General features: G+C 47.6%; 2 protein-coding genes across 2 annotated transcripts; one reads left to right on the top strand and one right to left on the bottom strand.

Moving 5' to 3' along the window:
* Window positions 1-14,943: 14,943 nt before the first annotated feature.
* Window positions 14,944-15,297, top strand: F4807DRAFT_455735 (uncharacterized protein; the record flags this gene model as incomplete). Its single annotated transcript, XM_048000766.1, has 1 exon — window positions 14,944-15,297. One exon carries the CDS (start codon window positions 14,944-14,946, stop codon window positions 15,295-15,297), a length of 354 nt encoding a protein of 117 aa, XP_047858614.1.
* An 849-nt stretch (window positions 15,298-16,146) lies between these two features.
* F4807DRAFT_455734 (uncharacterized protein) lies at window positions 16,147-18,595 on the bottom strand (the record flags this gene model as incomplete). The annotated part of the gene is made up of 6 exons (XM_048000765.1): window positions 16,147-16,853; window positions 17,009-17,334; window positions 17,386-17,441; window positions 17,496-17,526; window positions 17,583-17,728; window positions 17,852-18,595. The coding sequence occupies 6 exons, from the start codon at window positions 18,593-18,595 to the stop codon at window positions 16,147-16,149; spliced, it is 2,010 nt and encodes a 669-aa protein (XP_047858613.1).
* Window positions 18,596-21,872: the final 3,277 nt, after the last annotated feature.

The following is a 21,872-nucleotide window of genomic DNA, read 5'->3' as shown; positions in this document are numbered from 1 at the left end:
CAGCCTTTAGGCCATGGTATTTTATATGGACATGTAAGAGACGACATGGGAAGAAGAGAGTTCATTTCCCTTTCGGTACGACCTTTTGAACCGTGGAATTGACAATGAGAAGAACTACACATCGACAGAAGTCCAGGACAGTGTCTAGTTAGTCCGTTGTATATACGGAGATACGTGTTGTACGCGCATGCAAGACTTGCAACAATCGTGGACGTATGTTACCTACATAATGGAACACAGACCCTCTCTACCAAAAGAACCTACCATACTGACAAGAGACTCTTGAGAATAGGATGTTCCCTGTGGTAACCCTTCCGCCTGCTCCTCAGTTCGCGCTAGAATCACCACATTCTAGTCTCGAGTCGTGAGACGTTTGGCTGAGCTGAGGCTAGAAGTTGAGTGTAGCTACACGACAAAAAAGAAGTGGGTGTCAGTCTCATGTTTGAGAACCTTAATCAGAACCAAACCTGAGACTTTGCCTTTTTTGTCCTTGCTTGTGAACATCCTAAGCCATATTGTGTGGCTGCTTCTTTTATTTCTTTTTTTCGTATTCACTGCCTTGAGCATATTCGTCGTCGATTCGAAGGACTCATCTTAATTTTATCTCTTGGGTTCGTGAGGAACACGTCTACCTCTCAGATCGTTGGGAGACTTGCTGCCAGCACCTCTTAACAGAACGAAGACCGACCTGCCAGAAACGATACACCATAGTGGCGTGGTATGGTTTGGTTCGTCAGTCGCGTCTTCCTCTGGTAGGGTAACCCTAACCCTAACCATAGCCCTTACTCAACATGTTCGTCCATATGTATAGCATTTCGTTTGCCTGGTATGGGATGTAGGTATGTGCTAGAGCTAATGCGTTCTTAGATATTGATGGCTTAGCAATATAAACCCGTTCGTGATTATGAATATGGAGGTTATATCGACAGCGGGAGACGGCCTGACTATGTATCATAAGAAGCCGGGAGAGTACATAGATGGTTATCAATGGCAAAGAAAACAGTCCAGCGAATTCCAAATCCGGGGTTCGTTTTGCTTAACTCTCGAAAATTCGTTCTCCGGCGGTTCTGTATGCTCCATTTCACCATAAAGGCCTTAGAAAGATGCCGTGGACATAGCGGCAGCGTACTTCATACTTGATACATACGAAGAAGCGTCAGCTAGAGTAGTCATCGCCATCAGTGCGGGGGATTGCCATAGAACTAGATAGTCAGCAGGGAAACCGTCGTGTTCTAGATAAAATATCTTAGTTGCTCCACTCAATTACCATAAAGTATCCTTCTTTCTTAAATGTTTTTTTTTTCTTGACCATCCGTCTCTGATATATAATTGTGTAACTTCGGCAGGGATGTAGGTGCTCGATATCAGTCTGTCGTAATCCAGAAATGTGGTTCCGTTGGATCGTGTCGGTAGAGACCAAGATGATAAACTCATGTCGATATTATCATTTCTAGTTTCGCGTCCCTCGTTTCCAACTTCCCGTATCTTCATACCATGTGCCATATTGCTCAGTAAAGATCGATAGATGTTACCATATATAAAGTCCCAAAATTTCCAGTGCATCGATACTCCATTATTCATATACCTAATCTGTAAACCAGGCTCGAAATCCCTCTATAACGCAACGTCGATCCAAATTCCAACGTTAATTCGGTTTCATAGAGCAGATGTAGAAGTTTCCGGTCGAGCTATACTGCTTGGTAAGAAAACGGACCCCGAAAGTAATCAAAATCAGGTCTTGATGTAGGGTGATCTACATAGATAGTCAAGATATTAGTTATTTCTCGTATTTTCGTAGATAACCGGTGCGGGTCTGCCAACATCATCGCATAATCAAGGCGGCTCCGGATTCGTCGGTCGGTAACCGATGGTTACTAGCTCCCGAATCGCGATCTTGTTTTCAGCTTGTCCATCTCCCCTCGGCAGTCTCGGCTATCATATCTCCTCTGTCGACAGTTCGGTCCGACCACCATGCCAAGGCAAACTCGCGCCTAAACCAGATACTTCTTTTTCTGTCATCTTCTCATTATTGCGGTCGTTTTCAGGGAGCCCCCTATCAAATTTTGTTGCCCATCAATAAGTACCCAAGTTACGTCGACAATTCCCTCGAACTCGTCGTCTACCCATCCATTGTTCCTAAAACGCCAGCTATCGAAGGCATAGATTCGTGATCGGAATCGAGAGATGATGAAACGCAAGGAAAACTAGAGGCAGTCCTCGGGAAAAAAGGAATAGTCTACTGTCGGGAAGGGACGCCGTAATTGAAGTTATAACTGAGCCGTAATGACTTCTCAGTCTTGCCTTCGAGAGCCTCGAGTTATCAGGGCGACGACGATAAATAGTTGGATAAAGTCAAAAAGGTCCATCATAACCCTCGTGACACCCTCTCTACCGACTCCGTTAGGTTTCGTCCGATATTTAGAGAGTTGAAAGGATGCTTCAAATTAGTAAATTAGACGGGTGCGTTAAGTTGTAACCTAGCTATATTCCCATATGTCAAAATTGACTGGAGGGGAAGCTTTTGATGGGATACCCCTTGAGGAGTTGGTCTATCGAAGTTGTGTCATCTTAAAAGGTGGGCGTGTTGTGGTTGTATGTGATGCTCGTAATGCTCTCTTCGGCAGATCATCTTTTCGTCATTTTAGCAGCAATGATGCGAATTGCGATGTCTCCAAAACGACTCAGTGAGAAACAGGGGTTCTCCGTCTAGAATGTGATCAAAAACCATCTTCTCCTAGTCCTATGATTCCGGTTGTGAGTTTACGCTTGGATGCTGCTCGCTTGATAATGCTGCTCGCTTAGGACAGTGCCGACCGACCGGTAGTTAAATCAGGTTGAAAACCATTCTAAATCAATTGCCGTGAGGGGCATCCCCTATATTTAGGGCGTTAGGCGGAAAGGGGCTCGTTATTGGCTCCTTCGTAATCCAATGGCTCAGCGTGTATTGCTCTGAATTTGGCTGAGAGATGGCGTTTGGCGTGATAAGCGGTAAATGGGTTAGTGTCGAAATCATATACATTACTCCTCAATATCGAAGGAATATAAGTTTCCTATAGTAACGGTATTTCTCCTGGATGGTGTTGGTTTCATATAGTCGATTCTTTTCTGCTGTAAGTGGACCTCGAAGTTGAATCGTTGCTAGTGTTGTCACCCCCCTAAAAGTTTTTCAACCCCTAAATCTTTCGAAGGAACGGCAAGGATATCCACTAATTTTCGGTCCGTCCACACTCTTTCCCTCCCCAAAATCATCTGTCGTCAAAAACTCGGGCAGCGTCGTAGTATTAGTTAGTTTTGTCGTGGAAGTCCTGATGTTTTGTGAGGCTAGGAAAGGTTGCGATGGTTATCTGAATGTGTAATTGTCGTGTCTCCCAAGAGGAAAAGGGGGCAATTGAGATCCACTAGACGAAAAATGCAGGAGGCTAGGTGTCCATTTTGTCTGTGTGGTGCAGATACCAGATGGCGGAACGTAAGTATTGATTACGTGGGCTGTTAATATTGAATCCATCATTTCGGGTCGTAAGGCAGTAATGATAGGTACATCGATCTCCTCATTCATTCCTAGTCACTATGGTAGGTAACAGGACGCCCCCTATAGGTGCAGATTTGGGAACAACGCTGATACCATCCCAGAGGCTTGGGCCCCCTTTTTCGGGTTCCTGCACGCCATTTCGTCGCGCCCTATCGCCTCCCATGCGAACCAATCGGAATCTGGGATTGTATCGCAGATGGAAGGCATGTATTAGTTACTTTCCAGCATGACCCTGGCGAAGGAGGCTCACCAGATCTCGGCGAATAGGTGGACCCTAGTACTCGAACCCATGTGCCGATGGTAGCATCGTACAAGATGTCGGGAGCGGGGGACGCTGGCGAAGAGGCAAGGTACTTAGACATGCAGCTCATAGCCAGAGCCCTCGGCTTTGTACCCATACAGGGTTCTCCAGAATAGCATCTCGTTGGGCTCAGCTGGGATTTCTGACAACGAGCTAGCACGCTTCTAGCGCTAGAAGGCTGCATCGGACCCGAAGCAACTTCCAGAATAGGTACCCAGGTATCTTGCCGTCCTTTTCGAGGCTAGATCATGGGTGATTTAGCACCGATTCGTGCGAACAGGTCTTTGTGAGGCTCTAGCAAAAACACGTTCGCCTGTGAATTCTCGTATGTTTTTTTTTTGTAACTGCGGTTTAGCCCCGGCTAGGTTAGGGTTTTCGAGACGGGCGCAGCGTAGAATCCTAGGCCTTTCGTACATGCCAGGTGAGTTTGGGTACAAGGAGAGTGAAACAACTCCGTTCCTTCTAAGATACCCTTAGTGACTGGGAGGTAGTTGCCCAGGTATTTAAATAGACAGATCTAGTGATCGTCAGTCAGGCTGCCTACTTTTCAAGTAGGGCTTTGGCCGTGAATTTGAAAATCCGCACGAATCACTGTGTATCGTTAGACCAAATCACGGAACGGAGCCAGTAGTACCACGAGGCTAACGGGTGCCCCCCGTTCTCCGTACGCACGTAGCCACCGGGTTGTCGCCGGGGTACGTATAATCGACCCCGGAGCGGGTGAGTTGTGGTTAGCGAGCATGCGAGTGATCGGAGCGGAATGTCACAGTATGAACTGGATATGTCGCTTACTTAGTACCTGTTGAAACCCAATTTGTATCCATATTATAGGGTATCTACCGGTATATACCTAGGGGTAGATGCATACGTAGTTGCATATGCACGTATCCTAACCCGATTCTAAGCTACGCTAACCTAATCCAAATACCACGAATTGCGAAAGGGGAACCAAGGACGGAAGATCTATTTGCGCACGGACCACTATATCAGAGACAACCTTAAGCTTAAGTGAAGCTGACGCCTCGGCCACGGTTTTTCCGGCCTCCTAACTTCTGCTTAATTCTCAGTGGCTGGGATTTGTTACACCATCCTTTTTTTCTCCTACATACACCTACGTATCCTAGAAGCTCTTTGACACCAAACTGCGGTGCGAGATCAAGGGTATGAAGCATGAGAGAGGGCCAAGCGAAAGAAAACATCTGTTCATACAAATTACGTACATATTACATATGTGTCAAAATTCAAAAATTGATATATTACCAAGTCCCATTACCCCCGTTAGTTTGACGACTTCAATGCCAGGGGGAAAGGCTAGAGACCAAAGGAAATGTGTGACCGTTTTGCAGCATTGTCCGATGTAGGCTTCTCCTAGGAGTCTTCGAATAAATGAAGGAAGACCCGGTTAAAAGACGTGGGATTGTTACCATGTACCGGTAGCCTGTCTATCCCGCCGTACTGCATACTGAAACGAACATCTTGCAGCGGCTTGTATCGAGCCATCACGTTTCGAGATCTGCCCTCGGCTGCTTGTGGCGGTCAACCTCGCCCTGCACGATTTCGGAGTGCGACCCTTCCCTCTACGCTGCGCATCGAACGTAGTAGCGGCTGGAGGTCCGTCCGCACCGGCGCTCGGTACCAGAACAAACGAATGGCGTATTATTGACATGTTGTCTTATGTGTTATTTTTCAGGACAGGACGGGACGGGATGTAAAGGCTAGGGTGCCAGTTACAGGGCCTTGGCCCTTTCCTTTTCTAACCGCGGTCATCCTGCTATCCTGCCTATCGGTTCTCCGATGTCTTACTAGATGCGGTTGACGGCCATCGTGGTTGCATCATTGCATTAGCCCGCCATTCTTGCTTAGGCTAGCACACGACCAGAGAGTGTGTGTGGGGTGTGGGTTCGGCTGCTGCGTGTCGTTCCGCCTATGCGTGTGTGCTCTCCTTCTAATTATGATCGATGTCAGGGATTTTTGACTCACAAAATTCGGCGACGGCATGACTGGCATTCCCCGCATCTTCCCTCTCTCTGGGAGACTCTCTAACGACGCTAAGGTTGGTGGAGGTCATATGGCTAGACGTTGATTCGGCGCCCGCAACTGTCGTGTGCTGTGTCACGTCTATTCTCTGTTGGATGGTGGCTGCTTGGGGGACAGCTAATGCCCTTACCGGGGCTGCTTATCTTACACATGCCTTAGATGGGGCCTCCCATGGTGATGATCAACGAGACGTGTGTCTCATGCAAGTCATGTTGCTTCCGAGAGCACCTCCTTCATGCCTCGACGGCTGGTGGGAGACGTCATTGACCTCGTCAGCCGTGTTACCCGTAATTAGATATCTTTTCATTCACCGAAGGATCAGTACGGAGTATATCTTTCAGCGATGTTGCTAATATTATCTTATAATTGTCTTATTAATATGCCGCCTCCCCACGCAGCTGGCCAGGGAGTCTCGGCCCTGGAAGGCACGCCCGTAGGACCCAGGCGCCTGACTCCCGTTACGTCCCCTGCAACTTGGAGTGCTGTAGGCTCCACATCCCGTCCGAGATGGCAACACGGGATCGATAGCCTCAGTAGTCTAGCCGGATGTGTGGGACCCAGTAGTGAGGGGACCCTGCAAGACCTGGGTTGGTTCGGTGTGGTAGTGCAAGGTCGAGTCCGTGGCCTACCATCCAGAGAATTGAGCCTGCTTGCCACACGGGCGTTAGTACCACGTTTTCTCTCGAACGGAAAGGTGTGGAGAGTTGTCGAGCAGGCTATGGACGTGCAGCTGACGAGCAACTATCGAGGCCTTTACTACTATCTAGCGTTTCTCCTTCTCTAGCTTCCCCTTAACGATCCCTCATTGATTACGCGTAGCCTGTCGCTATAGTTATGCCATTGACAAAGAAAGCTTTTACGTCCGACTATCCCTTACATCGTCGGATAGATGAATCAAGGCACTCTAGATCTGGCTCGTCAATTTATTTAACGACGGCTTGGCCCAGGTGAGAGGAAGAGGGTCATGGCGTCTTCGGCATTTTATGGAAGGCCCCATCTAGATAGATTGGCAAATAGGGTAGCTTACCTGGCCATTGTTATACATCATTAGTTACCCGGCCGCAGCTAGAGCGGGCTTCTATACAGAGGACCCCTATAGCCTGCCTACGAGATCTACCATCCCCATGTTGCGAGAGCGGTCATTGGGCCGCGGTGGTTGTATCAAAATGGCCAAGGCGTAATCAAGAGTTATATTTGGCCCCTAATATACGCGTACTTCGCACGCAATACTAGTCGACTTCACCGTCCCTAGTCAATGATACAGATCATGTGAATTAACCTGGATAACTTCACTCCACCCTCCTTCGGCCCTAGATAACCGCCAGCTGCATGCGAGGACGGACTCGCAGCAACGGTAGGTGTGAGCGAGCGCCGTAAACACCTCATCGGTCTAATTGTAGGCAGACAGCGAGAATCCGGCGCGGCGTTGGTACACATGATTCTAGGCCCCTATTACCCCTTATCGTGGAGCACACGTGAACTCGACAGCCAGTGATGTTACAGAACGATGTCCTGCGGAGGGGAAATATATACATGTATTTGTTTTATGGTACCTATAAAATATGTGATATCGAGACCATTGTTGAGACCGTCGCCAGTGAGGCATCCCTCCAGATGTAACCAAATTCCGACCCACTCCCTCCGAACGCCGTTCAGAATAAGTGTACATGAGAAGAATAAATAGATTAGTCCGTAGAATGTGGTCCCGCAAAAGCAACGCTGTATATCTTACTACCGATGATAACCCAAGGGTCATTATGCCCGTCTCAAGTATGTCACCCAACTATAATTGAAACCCCTAATGACCCTTACGCCGAAGTAGTAATCTTTGCCAAGATAATGATGCGAGCCACCTCCAATAAGTAAGCTTCCATCTCCAGAACGACTCGTGAAGTTCCCCTTTACCTGGAAGTACCTCTAATCCGATCACCTTTGCGAGCTGAGCCCGCCCTTTTCCCCTCTAAGTTGACCCCATCTGCACCTACTAGTGCCTTATCACGTTAACCGGATCCCGATATTACACGGGATGAATGCGCCGCGAGCTCTTTCCGTTGTAACCGAATAGTTGTAAATGTAAATTCAAACCCAGAAATCCTTAAAAAATTGAGGGCAGCCGCCCTTTTCCTTAAACACCTTGCCATGATGACCGGATCAAGCTGATGAAAACGATGGGAGGGTGACCCGAGATATCGAGGAGTTGCCAGATAGGGAAATTACATATTATGGTGCCAAGGATAGCTGCTAATACAGTATATTCGAGGTGGAAGGCGCGGCATTTGGCGAACGTAGGTGGATGAGAATATAAGAGTGACTTAGGTCTCGGCTTCGTAATCGTGGAAATGTAAACTGCGCTATAACCCCTCATCCACACAATGGACATTGTCCTGGCTGTACAATGTACCGCTCATGTGGGCCTCTCGGGCAAGCATGTTTTCGGCTGCCATCCATGGAAGTGCGGAAAAAGTGAGCCCCTGGGTCCAAACAGGATGTGTAGATGTAGTAGTTCTTGGTGAAATCACACATGATTATGATTAAGTGTATACGATGTATAGGAGATCTTGGTATGTATGAGTCTGTTGTGTTTGTGTTTGTGTATGTGTTTGCGTCCGTGTGACAGTGGCTGAGCAGAGCTACATCGTCAGTAAGCGGGCTAACTCATGTTTATATGTAGGTAGGTATGCATGTATGTGCGTAAATAGGTAAGTGTAGACATGTAAGTGTGTAGGTATGCCGGTAAATATGTTGTTTGTTGATAAGTTCTTACATACCTCTGGATTCGACTCTTTTCCTAAATATATAAGGTGACGGGCTGAGATGGTACTTGAAGATTTCGAAATAGACGGCTAAGTTGGATGTACTAAGTGGTCTAAAGTCTTAAGGCTAGAAGTTGTGATGGTAAAGTTCTAGGACGGCTTCGGAAAGAAATCGTGACGGCATGCCCAGGTCACTTATATAGGTCTGGAGAGTAGAAAGTACAAGGTGGAGATGTGGAAGACCGAGCCGCGTCCCAAAAGTAAAGTCGTACAAACTACCTTGTAGATATGGCCTCTTAAGAAATCGATATATAACACTTATTATTAAAGGTGTGGTCAGCCTGGTCCCTGTGTGTGCGTGCACATAGGCTGATGAGAAAGATATTATTATTTATGTACGAGTTTAAGGGAAAAAAGAGTGTGTGGGTGTGGATAGATGTGGGTGTAAGTGATAAATTAGACATATATGGTGAAGCAGGCTCAACACCACGTTCAGTGGGACGGCACAGTAGCGAGCGCGGTACATGTGAGCGTGAATATAAAATCTGGAGCTCTGGGGAGAACCCTACGAGAAGAGAGGACGACAAGGGTGTCGAGAGTGAAAAATTGAAGCGATTATCCATGTCCGAGAGCACTGACAGAAGGCGCCTGCACATTACGTCTCAACACCCCAGGTAACCCAGGTCGATTATCAAGAGCGGTACCTAGAGACTTCATCGAAGTAGAGAGCAAGAGGCAGCGGCGTGAATGTGTGAGTGTGACGAACGGGGCCTAAGCAAATCTAGGCTCCATCAGACGATCGATGAAGCATGGTCGGACATTGACAAGGGGGCCCAAGAAGAGAAAGCTTGGAGTGAGATAGCTATATCCCTGAAGGGAGGAAAGAAAAGAGTGGTCCAGGACTACTCAGGAGGGGCCGGAAACAGTAATAGAGCGGGGGGTGAACATGGCAGAGCATGGACTTGGACGTGGAGAATTTGGGAATAATAGTGATTAAGGTCCGTTTGATAGAAAATAATAATAATAAGGGTCAGAAGGGTCTAGCGACGGGTTTCCCTACACATTATTACTCTCGTATAGGTCTAAGTGTGACGAAAAGGGAAAAGAAGTGTATTGAAGCATTGAAAGTTGTAGAGTTGTAGAGTTGTAAAGCTGCAAAGTGGTACAAGGTAAAGCTGGGAAAGAAGATCATCAAGGTTCTCCGATCGAATACCTAACCGAACCAGGGGAAGGTACATCGCAGGCGTACCGTATATGCTAGTGGGTATGCATGTAACGGCGCATATGGATACCTGTACATGGTAGGTAGCTTGAGGCCAATACTGAGGTACATAGCTCAAGGTGGTAATTGCGACAGTGGGCATGATGCAAGGTAAATCCATTTTCGGCATCCTGGGCTCGTTCTGTTTGGTGATTTACCTACCTACTATGCAGACGTATCTGTATGGGGACGACATTGGAACCATAGCTGCCATGGCCGATGAGGCGGTTGTCTGTCAACTTGATTAGCGAAGTGACGAGAATGGCGATAGTTGCGACAGTTGCAGATGTTGACACGACCGTTGATTATCTAGCGCTCACTAAACTCACTAAGCTCACTAGAAAACTAAGCAGAACACTCTAAAATGATGGGAGGCGCGGGAAGGTGCGCTAAACGTGGTACTAGTCTAACAGGTGCGCGGTACCTACCCAGGTACCTACTTGGTTACATAAGGTTACCTCTCTGAGGTCCCCGAAAAGGTCCAAATGTTACATCACTTATTTGCTACATAAGCTTATGCACGTAATAAACTAATTGGCAACATACCATAAACAAATACCGAGATTGCAGTTGAATCGTTGCTTACTTTTATAATTGGAGGATATCTCATAATCATATCAAAGTTGAAGATACAATCCATATAATCCAATCTCGAAACACCTACTAGGTAAACGCCTAGCCGCATTTAAGGTGCCAAAGTCTCGGCATTCGACAACCTTGAAGGTGGACCAACCAGGAAAGGCCGATCTAATATATACTACGAGTTAGCACGAATGCCACAAATAAAATAAACCTGGAGATCTGTCACCTGGACTATGTCTCATTATCCTTCACAGCTTCCGTCAACTTGCATCTCCGGAGAAATCTTGTCTCAAGTCTCCAACCGCAAACAAAGTAGCCCTAAGCGACCAACTTGCGACAACATCGGACATCGCGATATAAAAAGACATCGCCCCCCCCTCCCCTCCCCGGCTTCATGCAAAACATCCTCACCCCGGCACCAGCTAAGAAGTAACGAGAAGGTTTTGGCCATATCGGTTATGTGATGCCGATTCCGGTTGAGCATGGGCATAGTTGTGATATTAACAAGCTGAAATTCTTGCGGCGTTCTAACCCTCGATGCTTCGCATTGTCATTCTTCATGAAATGTTGGATCCACAATGATCCGAGCATCATAAGAGCCCGGAATAACCATGAGGACACGCAACGGAAAGGAAAGAAAAAAAAATTGTGTGAGGTAAGCAAAAAGCAAACTGCTGTAAAACTCCGTCTGTACGAAAATACATGGAGGCTTCCGTGCGGCGGCCAAGCGCAGAACCCCTAGTCTAGCTTCTAGCTTCCAGCGAATGCTGGCCGAGAACTGGGGAATGAAAGAAGCTCCATACATCCATACATGTGGTCTACCGTTAAACGCCCGCTGGTTACGGGATCCTAAGAGAGCCGCGGCCCCGCGAACATAGGTAGCTTGCATCAACATCGGAAATTGTCTAAATTTAATGAGGGTCAGTTTACTCCTCTTATATTCATACCAAACGCTGCGGTAAGCAACGTCGAAATTGACAGGTAAGAAAGTGGCTTGAAGCTACCTGAGCTACCTACGTAGCACGTAGGTCATAAACAGGTTTTTTCTTATGACGATATTAAACCATGACAGGGCTGCAGGAGCATCACTATTTGTAAATAGTACTTACTATGTAAATCAAAGCTCCCACGTATTATTGATGATCTTAACATAGTGCTTTTCTTTCCTTGTAGCCGCTACTGCTAGATCGCTTTAACAGCATCGACGACAATCTCAAGATCCATCAATTCGAATAGCGCAACAAAAAATGACGCTAGAGCTATTATCTAGACTGCTATACATGTGTGACATTACCGATTTTTTCGTCCTCGATTTCTTGATTGGTCCATTTATCAAGGGTAGCAAGGGACTCTCCTCATCCCTGTGATCTTAGTCTATATCAGATGCTTTGAACCTCAAAGCACAGAATGTGACGACCCAAAATGCCTCAAGGGACCGCCCAGTAGTTTATGGTCGTGTGGGGCTTTGGCGGCATCAGTTCGTCCAGTCTCGTAGTCGCTTAATATCACATGCGGTTCAACTCGGATCGTAGAGAACACCCCACGGAGCCAGGCTCGCTAAGGAGGATATCCACAACGAGACTGTCGTCATGTCATGCGTAGAGCTAGCGTAGAGGGGTAAGGTACGGAAGTGGAAAGGCATTCGCCAGGGAAATATCAGAGGAAATATATACGAAGTAGTAAACGAAGCCACCGCCGCACTGCAAGCTCCTTAAACCCGATATAGAAGCTGCATATGTTAAGACCGATCCGGTTTCTTCGCCGGACGCCCGTCGGCTCCGTGAGATAAGGGGCTATAATGAGCTATAGTATCACGATTTTTAGATCTAAGGATAGGGTCGCCATAATAAGTTAGTAGAAGCGCCGATCGACAAGTGTTAATTGAGTGTTGAGAACTTGCAAGGCCGGGAAACGAAGCTACGGCAAAGCTAAAATTCTTGAAGTTGGGATATAAGCGATAAAAAAGTGAGGCGTTGAAATTGTGGCTTTTCGCATCTTTCGCCCGACATCCGAGTCGATCTACCGAACTGGCCGCATACGCGGCCGCCGATCTTCTGACTAGGGTCAGTAGGGTACTAGTGTGTTGTACTATGTACATGGCAGGTGAGACGATCCAGAACTATGTATGCTCTTACCAACAACATGCAATACATATCCAAAGATCTCGGGAAAGCTACGAAAATTGCGGAAGTCCCTGAAATTTTCCCAAGGAAGAAAACATCCAGACTCGAAAATCGGGATTTGGGAAACGCCAAGACGTCCTGTCAGCCACTATGGGTGTTAAAGATGTAACACGAACACGTTTGGTTCGCATTGAAGATATTCTTCCCGGGAAATTGGATAGACAAAGTAATATAACCGCAACAGCGTCAAGTTCAAGGTAACATCGATATTTCTTAAAAACCTAGTTAGTCGACTATGGGTGAAGACACGATGACACCGTGATGGTATGATAGACAGATAGACAGATCCAGAGGCCTTAGGAAAGATTAGCGATATTCCCGAAGGCCCAGGGCTAGTCCGCAGAAATCTAGCTGGATTAGAATCATGGGTGCTAAATCGGGCCGTAAATCGCTTCCAGGGTTGGGGGATGAAGAAGTTAGGAATGAGCACGCGTGCGGTCGGGCCGTGGAGATAGATAGATATTATCCTAAGCATACTACTAGTACGTATAACAAGGTTTATACCATAGCAAGGTATAGCATGGTAAAGTATAATCGGGTTATCAGGTAGCGATTGCAAGAAGATAAAAGAATCCAGTTTCGCATGCTCTTGCCGAAGACAACACTGGGCACCTGCATAATAAGCCGCTGTTCAAGTGGGTTTTCCAACGGGCGACTACTGCAACATAGTGGATGTGTTTCCGTCCAGTCGGGGTCGAAGGCCAAGAAACATACGCTAAGTACGTAGTGTAGGTAGGGAAGTAACCATGTACTATGCGTAAGTGCCCCGTCCCGAATCAAAGGGATTGATGCAAGTGAAGGCATCATGGATGTTGATGTTTCTTTCTCTTATTCGTGTTTCTCCCCTGATGTTTCAACTGTGGACAAGTGTGGGGGGAATGTTTCTCGAAGCAATTTGCCAAGGCTACAAGCAAAGTTCCTTAGATTTCATATCGTGTTATGAGTATCTAGTATACGAGTAACGTAATTTTCTTACTTTCTTTTTTTATTTCTGTCGAAATGTTACATGTCAGATCGTTCATTAGGTTGAAACGGCTATGCGGGGCTGGAAGGAAACTAATATCTGACATGCTTTAAGTATCTTAATACATCCAGAGGAAAGTGCTGGGATTATATGGTGACGGAATTATATGGCGAATTACCAAGGATGTGTGGCTTCCTACAGTGTAGAGGCAGGAACGACATCACTGGAGGTAAGAACTTGTGGATTCCCGTAAAATGTACCATTCCTATCAAAGTTTAAACACCTATATACGTATCAATATGCATCAACCGAGATCTAGCACTTGGATTTTGTTCCGACGCGCGCTTAGACACTTATCGATCTCATTATGGAAGCCCCCTCCCCCGAAATGGCCGAGCAAATGTACAAGATATCCACCAGCGTCAAAGCGCAAATTGGGTTTCGTCCAAGTCAAAGCGCTCGTCTGATCTCTCTCCATGTCCTACCCTTATTATTAACTCCATCGAGTGAACCGAGCCGCATGCTGCACATTGCTGTTTCTTTTACTCCGGTGATGGGCTCTCTTTTCCGTTTGGTGCCCGACGTCAGACTTTATTAAGATTTTATTAGGCCACGATTATATATTATAGGGAGTCCACAAATTCCCACAATAGCACCGCATGGCACGCGAGAAGGTTCGTGCGATGCCCTTTAATAAAGCATCTAATAAAAGTCCGAATAAAGCCTCAATGCGGTGCGACGCCGTGCAACATTTTTCCCACCAGCTTGGCAGTCTGCCTGGGTTCGAATTCTAACCGATTCTGACAGGTCATAGCCAAGCCAGCGGTTCCTCGAACTTGACAGCTTGAATCCCTATGGCATATCATGTCGTAACCTGCCACTTACCGGACAAATTCATGCTCGGCCATCAACACACGTTCACCTATCATTGCCATTTTTTGGAATCTTAGTGGTGGTCTCGACGAATAGGTTTCCGCGGGCTATTCGGACGCCTAAACCCGATTGGGTTTCGTACCAAACGATGCTCAACACCATCAACTCACCCGATATACATATTCGCCCAAGTTTAAAAGGGGGTTAACCGTGAAAAAGATTCTGGAAATATACCCCGCCTCCGCACGTATCAAGTAAATGGATCTTAACACACACAGACACATTATTATCTACCTGTAAGCATAGCACCCCTAAGGTTGATCCGTCGGAACACTTTCGCCGACGGTATATCTCGCTCGCTATATAGCTGGGCTATGGGTCGATGACGGCGCAATTCTTCAACAGTTGAAGACATTTCGAAGCCCGAACAGGTCGTGCTAGCCCCGAGAACTAAGACACCATGACACCTAGCCGGATCTGCAGGGGCAGCTCTTCCATTCCAGAAGCGGTGCGGCTGACCGCCATTTTACACCGCACGGCGCGCACGATGCTTGCAGATGAGACTCGAGCCCCGTCGGACCGTCGCCCACATTGGGGGAGGGGTTGGACGGGTTTCCACTCCAAATGGGATCAGTTCGCATCCTCCCAGTACGCTGGGTTGAGGTCCACATCGGCCTATCGTGGGGCAAGCAGCGCTGGAGTGTGGGTTGCCCTAGCAGCCCAGTCGGGCTTCTTAACGAAATCATCGTCAACCGCTCCAGGGGTGCAGAAGGAGTCGGTAATCTTGCTCGTGAACTGCTTTGCGGGCCCCTAGGAAGGTAGCTTCTTCATCCTGTCTCCGCCGTGGTTAAGAGGATCATCGTCATTGGCCTAAGAACCTCACCGTCGGGACAACTGGGCCGCATATCTGGCGGTCTGTGTCTTGATGAGCAGACGGTCGACGTACGCGCGCGGGGCTCGAAGAGGCACGGACGAGCGCGTCGCCAGGTTTGTGTTGACGAAATAGATCTACCATCGCATATGGTAAGTCTAAGGGTAGAGTTCTAGGGCTTGTGGGGTCTGAAGAACATGTCATTAGTTTCCCCATATTCACAGCGCGATAGGGAACAGTCATAGGATAGGTCACGTAAGGACAAGATCATCATCACCAGAGACCCAAGGACACGGAAGATGTAAGTAGAAAGACCCCGGCATGAGTATGTTCAATTATTGGCAGCCGGGAGCCGAGGAAAGTCTACTGTAAATGCTTCGCGCGAACGACAAATAGCCAGACGAACAAAAACGAACACACCCTCCCAAATAACGACCTTTAGATCCTTCGCCCAGCAATGCAGAAATCAAATCACTCCCACGCACACGTATACTTCTGTTAGAAATTTCTTATAACGATTCCGCAAGCCCCTAGCGCCAGTTAAAGATAGCCTCGATACAGGATGTGAGTGATATATAGTAGTTGTCAGGTGATTTGCGACCTCCCTATGAATCTAGACCTAGGTTAAGTAAGTAGATAGTAGTTATAGTAGGTAGTTATAGGAGTAGGGATCGGTTCGCAAGCTCCCGTCAAGATTTTCTTCGTTCCAAATTGCTACTACTGCCTCCCAAATGCCTCGCAATATATAACCCAAGGAGAAACGCTCCGACAAAGAAAAGTGAAGTTAGGGGTTCACGTGTCGTCCCCCAGCGAGTAGACACCCTTCAGAATCTCCCAGCACCATAGAGAAGTCGCGTCTGTGTCTTTCAGGTCCCGTATCCAGTCTATGCATAGTAAGGCCGTCTCGTTGGCGTCCTGGTCGAATTTATTGCCCATAAGTGACGTCCTTATTCGCACTAAGATCGGTACTTTCTGTGTCAGGTGTAGGATCAAGAGGACACCGAGGAGGTTTTGCGACCAGAAGAACAAGCACGGGATGAGTCTCTTGTGGAAACAAGTAGGCGACATTGTGATGGGCCATTTGATCATGGCTTTTAGGCATTCTGCGACGCCTTCTGCGTCGTCGTGCGTTACTTGCTCTGGATGATGCAGGGCTTTGAAAATAAACGGCCGGTAGATGAGATATTTCACATAATAATATCGCGTCCTAAGATTTGCAGTCTGTATATCAACGGCGTAAGGATAGGTTACGGGCGGATTGTCTAGGTCTGCGGAGAACATGAAATTCGTATGGAGATCCGGGACGGGGGACGGGTACATCGATTGGTCGTCGTATAACTCTTCAGCCGGAGTCGAGAACGCACCCGGGTTTTCTTCTTCCCAACGTAAATAGACGGGTAACAATCCTCTCCACTGATCCAGTTGTGATGCCATGTTCTTCATCATGGCAGCCGCCGAAGAGATTGGTGGCTCAATAGGAAGATGTGTAGGCCCGAAAGCTTTGTAAATTTAATTAGTTATCTTTCCTAAGAAAATTCAAAGCAGTAAAGGAGAAACAAAGGGCATATGCTTCCCGCTCTTCTCTTGTTGAACCATAAATCTTGTCTGCTCCTAAGCATTCTAGGAGCCTAGGAGACTCCGAAATGCAGCTTACCATTTGTTAGAGTAGTATGAAACTCCACGGAAAGTCGCCGAAGTACTATTTGCGACGCAAAATGCTCTTGGAAGTGGGAAGCTTGGTTCCCGATGTAATCCTCCTCGGAGAACGAGCCGCTGAAGTCGGGTAATCCTACCAGCGGCTCTAGTTTATTGAGCCCCGTCTGAGGAATATTCAGCTCCATGTTTAGACACCTGAGACTTGTCAACTTAGATCCGATAGGGGTTAAGTATAGGTTAATGACGTACGTCTCCATTATGGAGCAGTGCCAGAATGCTCTTCGGACCAGGTCACCTCGATGAGTCGTCAGTTCTTCCGGATTACTAAAAACATCGTCAATACGACCCTAACCAATGTCCCAATTTGACACATACCTCGTCAACAACGCTTGACACGCCAACGATGCTGACGTCGTCATGCGCCAGAATTCCTGCATCAATTAGTATGCAAGGCTAGGTGAGTACCCGGGAGCGGTTCTAATTACCAAGTGATGACAGCACGTTCCATAATATATGCTAGACGCAGAAAGGCGTAAGTGATGAAACCAATTTCCAGCAAGGAGAATACTCACGCCGCCAACGAAAACATTTGCACATTCTCTAGACTGCATTCAGTCAGATTGAATCCCATTCGTTTCCTAGCCTCGTTGAAGAATAGCAACCCTGGCGGCCTTTCAACGGTCCCTCCCCTAATGCCACTGGGTCGGCCTTTATGTGTCTGCAGAAATCGGATTAGCAAAGTTCCAATTTAGGGGCATCAAAATCGTGCTCTTCATGGCACATTAAAATTACACGACACATTCAGGGAACTGTGTGCGAGTAAGAGGCCGTAAAACCTTACTGTAATGGGAGCGCCTTGGACGGCGCTGATAGCAACTTCGCCGAGGGCGAATATCAAGCATGCTAAAGTCGAAGAGCTACTCTCGTCAAAGCCTTGGTTCGCAATAGTGGGCAAGATTTCGGATTGAAAGACTTGTCGGTCCAAGATCGGATATATTAAGTTAAACGTGTCAAAGTACGATTTAGTTAGCCGCTGCATCGTGTCCCAGTTCATACCCCCGGTTGACATCCCGCCGACCGAACTCCCGGGAGCAACTTGCAGAGGAAAAGACGTTTCCTCGGTACCGAGATGCGCAGTTTCGTATACACTGGTTGGCAGAGACGTCACTCGGCCTTGCAAACCCAACAACATGGCTGCTCCGTCCTTTTCCAAACTCGCCAAGTCGAGATTCGGAACCTGGCTCTCCAGGACCTGCTGCATAACGGGCCAGGAAAGCATCTTATGCGTGGCGGAGACATACTGAACATCGCGAGGTGAGGCCGGAGAAATTGCTTGGGACTGAAGATGAATGTTTGTAGCAGGCCACGCGCTAGACCTGCCGGCATCTAGCGTCGTCGTAGGAGGATGGGATTGTATGGGACCATAAATAGACAAGGGAAGAGTCCCACGAGCATTAAGGCTATCGACCTTCCCATCGAGGTTTCTTAGCCCTCCTTCAAGGCTCTTCAGCCGTTCTAGTATCTCGACAAGGGTCTTGTCTTTCCTGCAACATGTTAGTGTATTCGGCACGCTATTGTGCAACATGATTCGGCTCGGGATTTCCGTCGAATGCATCTGAGGATGGTACAAGTTGCCTTCGGACTATACGTACTTGGTCGGTTGAGGCTCTCGATATTTGCATTCCAGCTGATGGGGTTAGTGAAAGACAAGGCACGGGGTAAGACGAACCATCCTTACATTCATTCGCTATTCCACACCTCGGCGTTAGTCATCAATCATCAGGTCTCTACCTTGCGGTTTGAAGAGTCACTAGGAGCAGTATGGCCAAGGGAGCGAGCAGACGAGAAGAGCTGTACAACCTCGACGTCATTCTTTTATCGGAGGCATCCCTAGACAGAATCGGAAGGAGATGAAGAAACTTCGATTACTGACCTGACAAGTGGCGCACTTCGGCCTTTCTTCGCTACATCTCTGCTTGCGTTGTCTGCAAGATTCACAGGCCTGAGAGGGAGTGTTAAAAAACTTAATGATGGTGGAAGAGGAAAGACGGGAATACCTGGGCTGCTATAGCACCCCGCTCCTTTCTACTATTAGTGGGCGTCGCTGGACCACCAGAACTCGAATTAGTCGAGGTATTCTCGGGATTCATCCTTGGGGATCAATAAGGGAGCCGGAGGGTATGGAGGTGAAGATCGAGGTCGATCGAGAAAGCTTTCTATCGTCCGGGCACATGACAGACGACAGGAGATTAGTGCTACGGTTGTGCCCAAACACGACCATCCCTAAAAAGAAGCGCGAATCCGAAAAGAGGGAGTTTGATGCAGGTTAGGTGCGGTACACTTGCCGTGTAGGGGGGATTGACCTTCAAGGGAACGGTCGCCGGGCCGGACCGCGAGGACAACGCGTGAACGGCAGAAGTATAGTCTCGGATATCTACTAGGTAGGGACCCTAGATAGACCAGGATGTTGGCGACGGACCGGCCTTAGACATAAATCCTGCTCTACCAACGAGTGTCATGCAATAGGGGTTTCTCAGGATGGCACGAGGGCAAAAAACCGATTGAGATTTTGTATTTTTTGGAGACTTTTGGGCTAAAGCAGCAAAAAACAGAATGTTTTGATGGCTGTGGAGGGCGGTTCTCACGGAGGAAATGCCCGACTCCGCTCCTGGCCGCCTCACCAAACGAAGGGAAATACAGGGCCTCTCTTATTTAGTTTTAACGGGCGCTCGTGATTGAAAACTGCGGTCTGCGGTCTCTCCCGTTGGACCAAGTATCAATTTACAGCACCATCAAAGTGCAGTTGAAGCCCGTTGTCTAGAATCTAGAACCAAGACGTACACATGACTTCCCTTTGGGTCGTAGAAGAGTGCGGTGGAATTTTTTGAATTTTTTATCGTGGTTGATGCCACGATGCTGGCTAGAGATGGGGAAACAATTGAGTGTGGCTGCTGCACTTGCGAAGGAATCCATAAGAATACAAGAGGTAAAGTGGTAAAGTGGACAAGAGGGAAAATAAAACATCAGGGGCTGAAAAAGAAGGCTACAAGCTAGGTAGGGGGATATCAATGCTTCAATCCCGCCCAGCCATTGCGAATATGTAGGTACCTTACCATACCGTCCGTACCTTACCTCTTTTCTTAACTCGATCGTTAACCTACCACGTGTGCAATCTTAATATATGAATAAATGTAGGATCCGCATTTTGCGCTCGCGACCTGCTAAGTTCGCCAGTAGGCAGTTCCGCGCCGGCTCATGATGCCCGCGGTTTTTGCTCTCATACGAACCTCGCCCCGGACAACGAAGGTATCTTGCGGCCTTCTCGGGTGCAAGAACATTGTCGCCCAGGTCCCCACAAGAGCTGAATTAGATGTACAGCACCCAGTGAGAGGTCATCGTCAAGAAGGCATCAGAAAAGGGCTAAGTGTCCAGGCCGGACGACAGGCTTGGCTGCCGAAAAAAGAGCCAAGGTCGACGTCATGCCGCACCTTGCCGGTGATTTTTCTAAGATATCAGATGGGGACTGGAACGGCATAAACGGAACAAAAACTTGATGCCTGTCAAACCTGTTCATGGACGAGTCGGCCCCCCAGGTAGGTACAGGCAGCTCTACTAGCTAGGCTAGGTAGGTCTCGGACGTGACAGGAGGTCTGATTGGGGCTTCATTATGTATGAAGGTCACAAGCAGACAAGTAAAAGGTAAAAGGATACTGCACGTATGCAACACACATCTTGCGAAGTGGATCCAGAATCAGGGTTAAGAAATGCCAATCGCAAAAAAATATATTAAAATGAAAGTGAAATGGGTAAAAAAAAAGGAAAAAGAGAAACTTGTTGCGAAGATAGAAGAGAGAAAGCTGGCGAAACAGAGGAGAGGAAAAAAGGTTGATGATCCATAATTCAAAGTATTATCCAATTGGGTAATAAGACATACATTCCACTACCTAGTAGCTGCCTAATCAAAATCATGGACATCACAAGTCGTCATGGATGATCATGGATGCTGGATGATGGCAGGTAAAGTGCTTAGGTGCTAAGGTACACTTGCTTCTTAGTCCATCATCCGTCTAGGCAGTTCCTGCGGTAACTAAAAACCGGATAACTAAAGTCATTAGCGGGAACCTTAGAAACCTGGGAAGTTAATGGATCTCCTACGCTAACGGTTCCAAGCACGTGTACCTGGTAATGGATAGCCCTAGAGGAAATGTGGGGGTTGGCCGGGGAGGCGCAAGTACCCCCGGTGTGCGCCTCACCGAAAAACAAATAAATAGAGAACCGGATTCGGTAAAATGCTTGAAAGCTTGTTTCTCTTATAACCCCTTCGAGCTTGGAGAACAACCCCCCATCCCTATGCAACCTAACCGGCAAATATTTTCGTCTCAGCCTTAATTCGAGTACGAAATATGAGAATCCAAGATGTCGTCAGTCGGCGACATTAAGGGGTTACGTAGTCGTGACGAAGGCCGCTAGATTGGCCTAGAACCGCTGAGTTATCTGTCATGACTATTGATTCGTTTCTTGCCGGCGTAGGTCATATGCAACCAAACCCTCAGCTGAGGTTCTCTCGAATACTTCATTGGAGAATGCAGACTTCGAGTAACAGATGATCTATCGATGATCTTCACCTTTTTCAGCTACCCTCGCTTGAGCCGCAGCCGAGTCCGGGCGACGACATCCCGACTACATGTCTATTTTGACTAAAGAGCCAGACCGCTTATCCCACGTGTTCTACTCCCCAACTTCAAGTCCGCAGATAGCCAGTTAGATGGGCGGTGTGGCCCCTCTTCGTCTTTGCCGATGATTGCTTCAATAAGGTAGATTTACGGCCATTACCTATCTTACTAGTCTCATGTCTCTTCGCA

This window comes from Annulohypoxylon truncatum, assembly GCF_022578515.1.
Source record: "Annulohypoxylon truncatum strain CBS 140777 unplaced genomic scaffold F4807scaffold_2, whole genome shotgun sequence".
Classification (NCBI taxonomy): Eukaryota; Fungi; Ascomycota; class Sordariomycetes; order Xylariales; family Hypoxylaceae; genus Annulohypoxylon; species Annulohypoxylon truncatum.
Note: the sequence above shows the minus strand (reverse complement) of the source record. Positions and strands in the feature narration are given on the sequence as shown.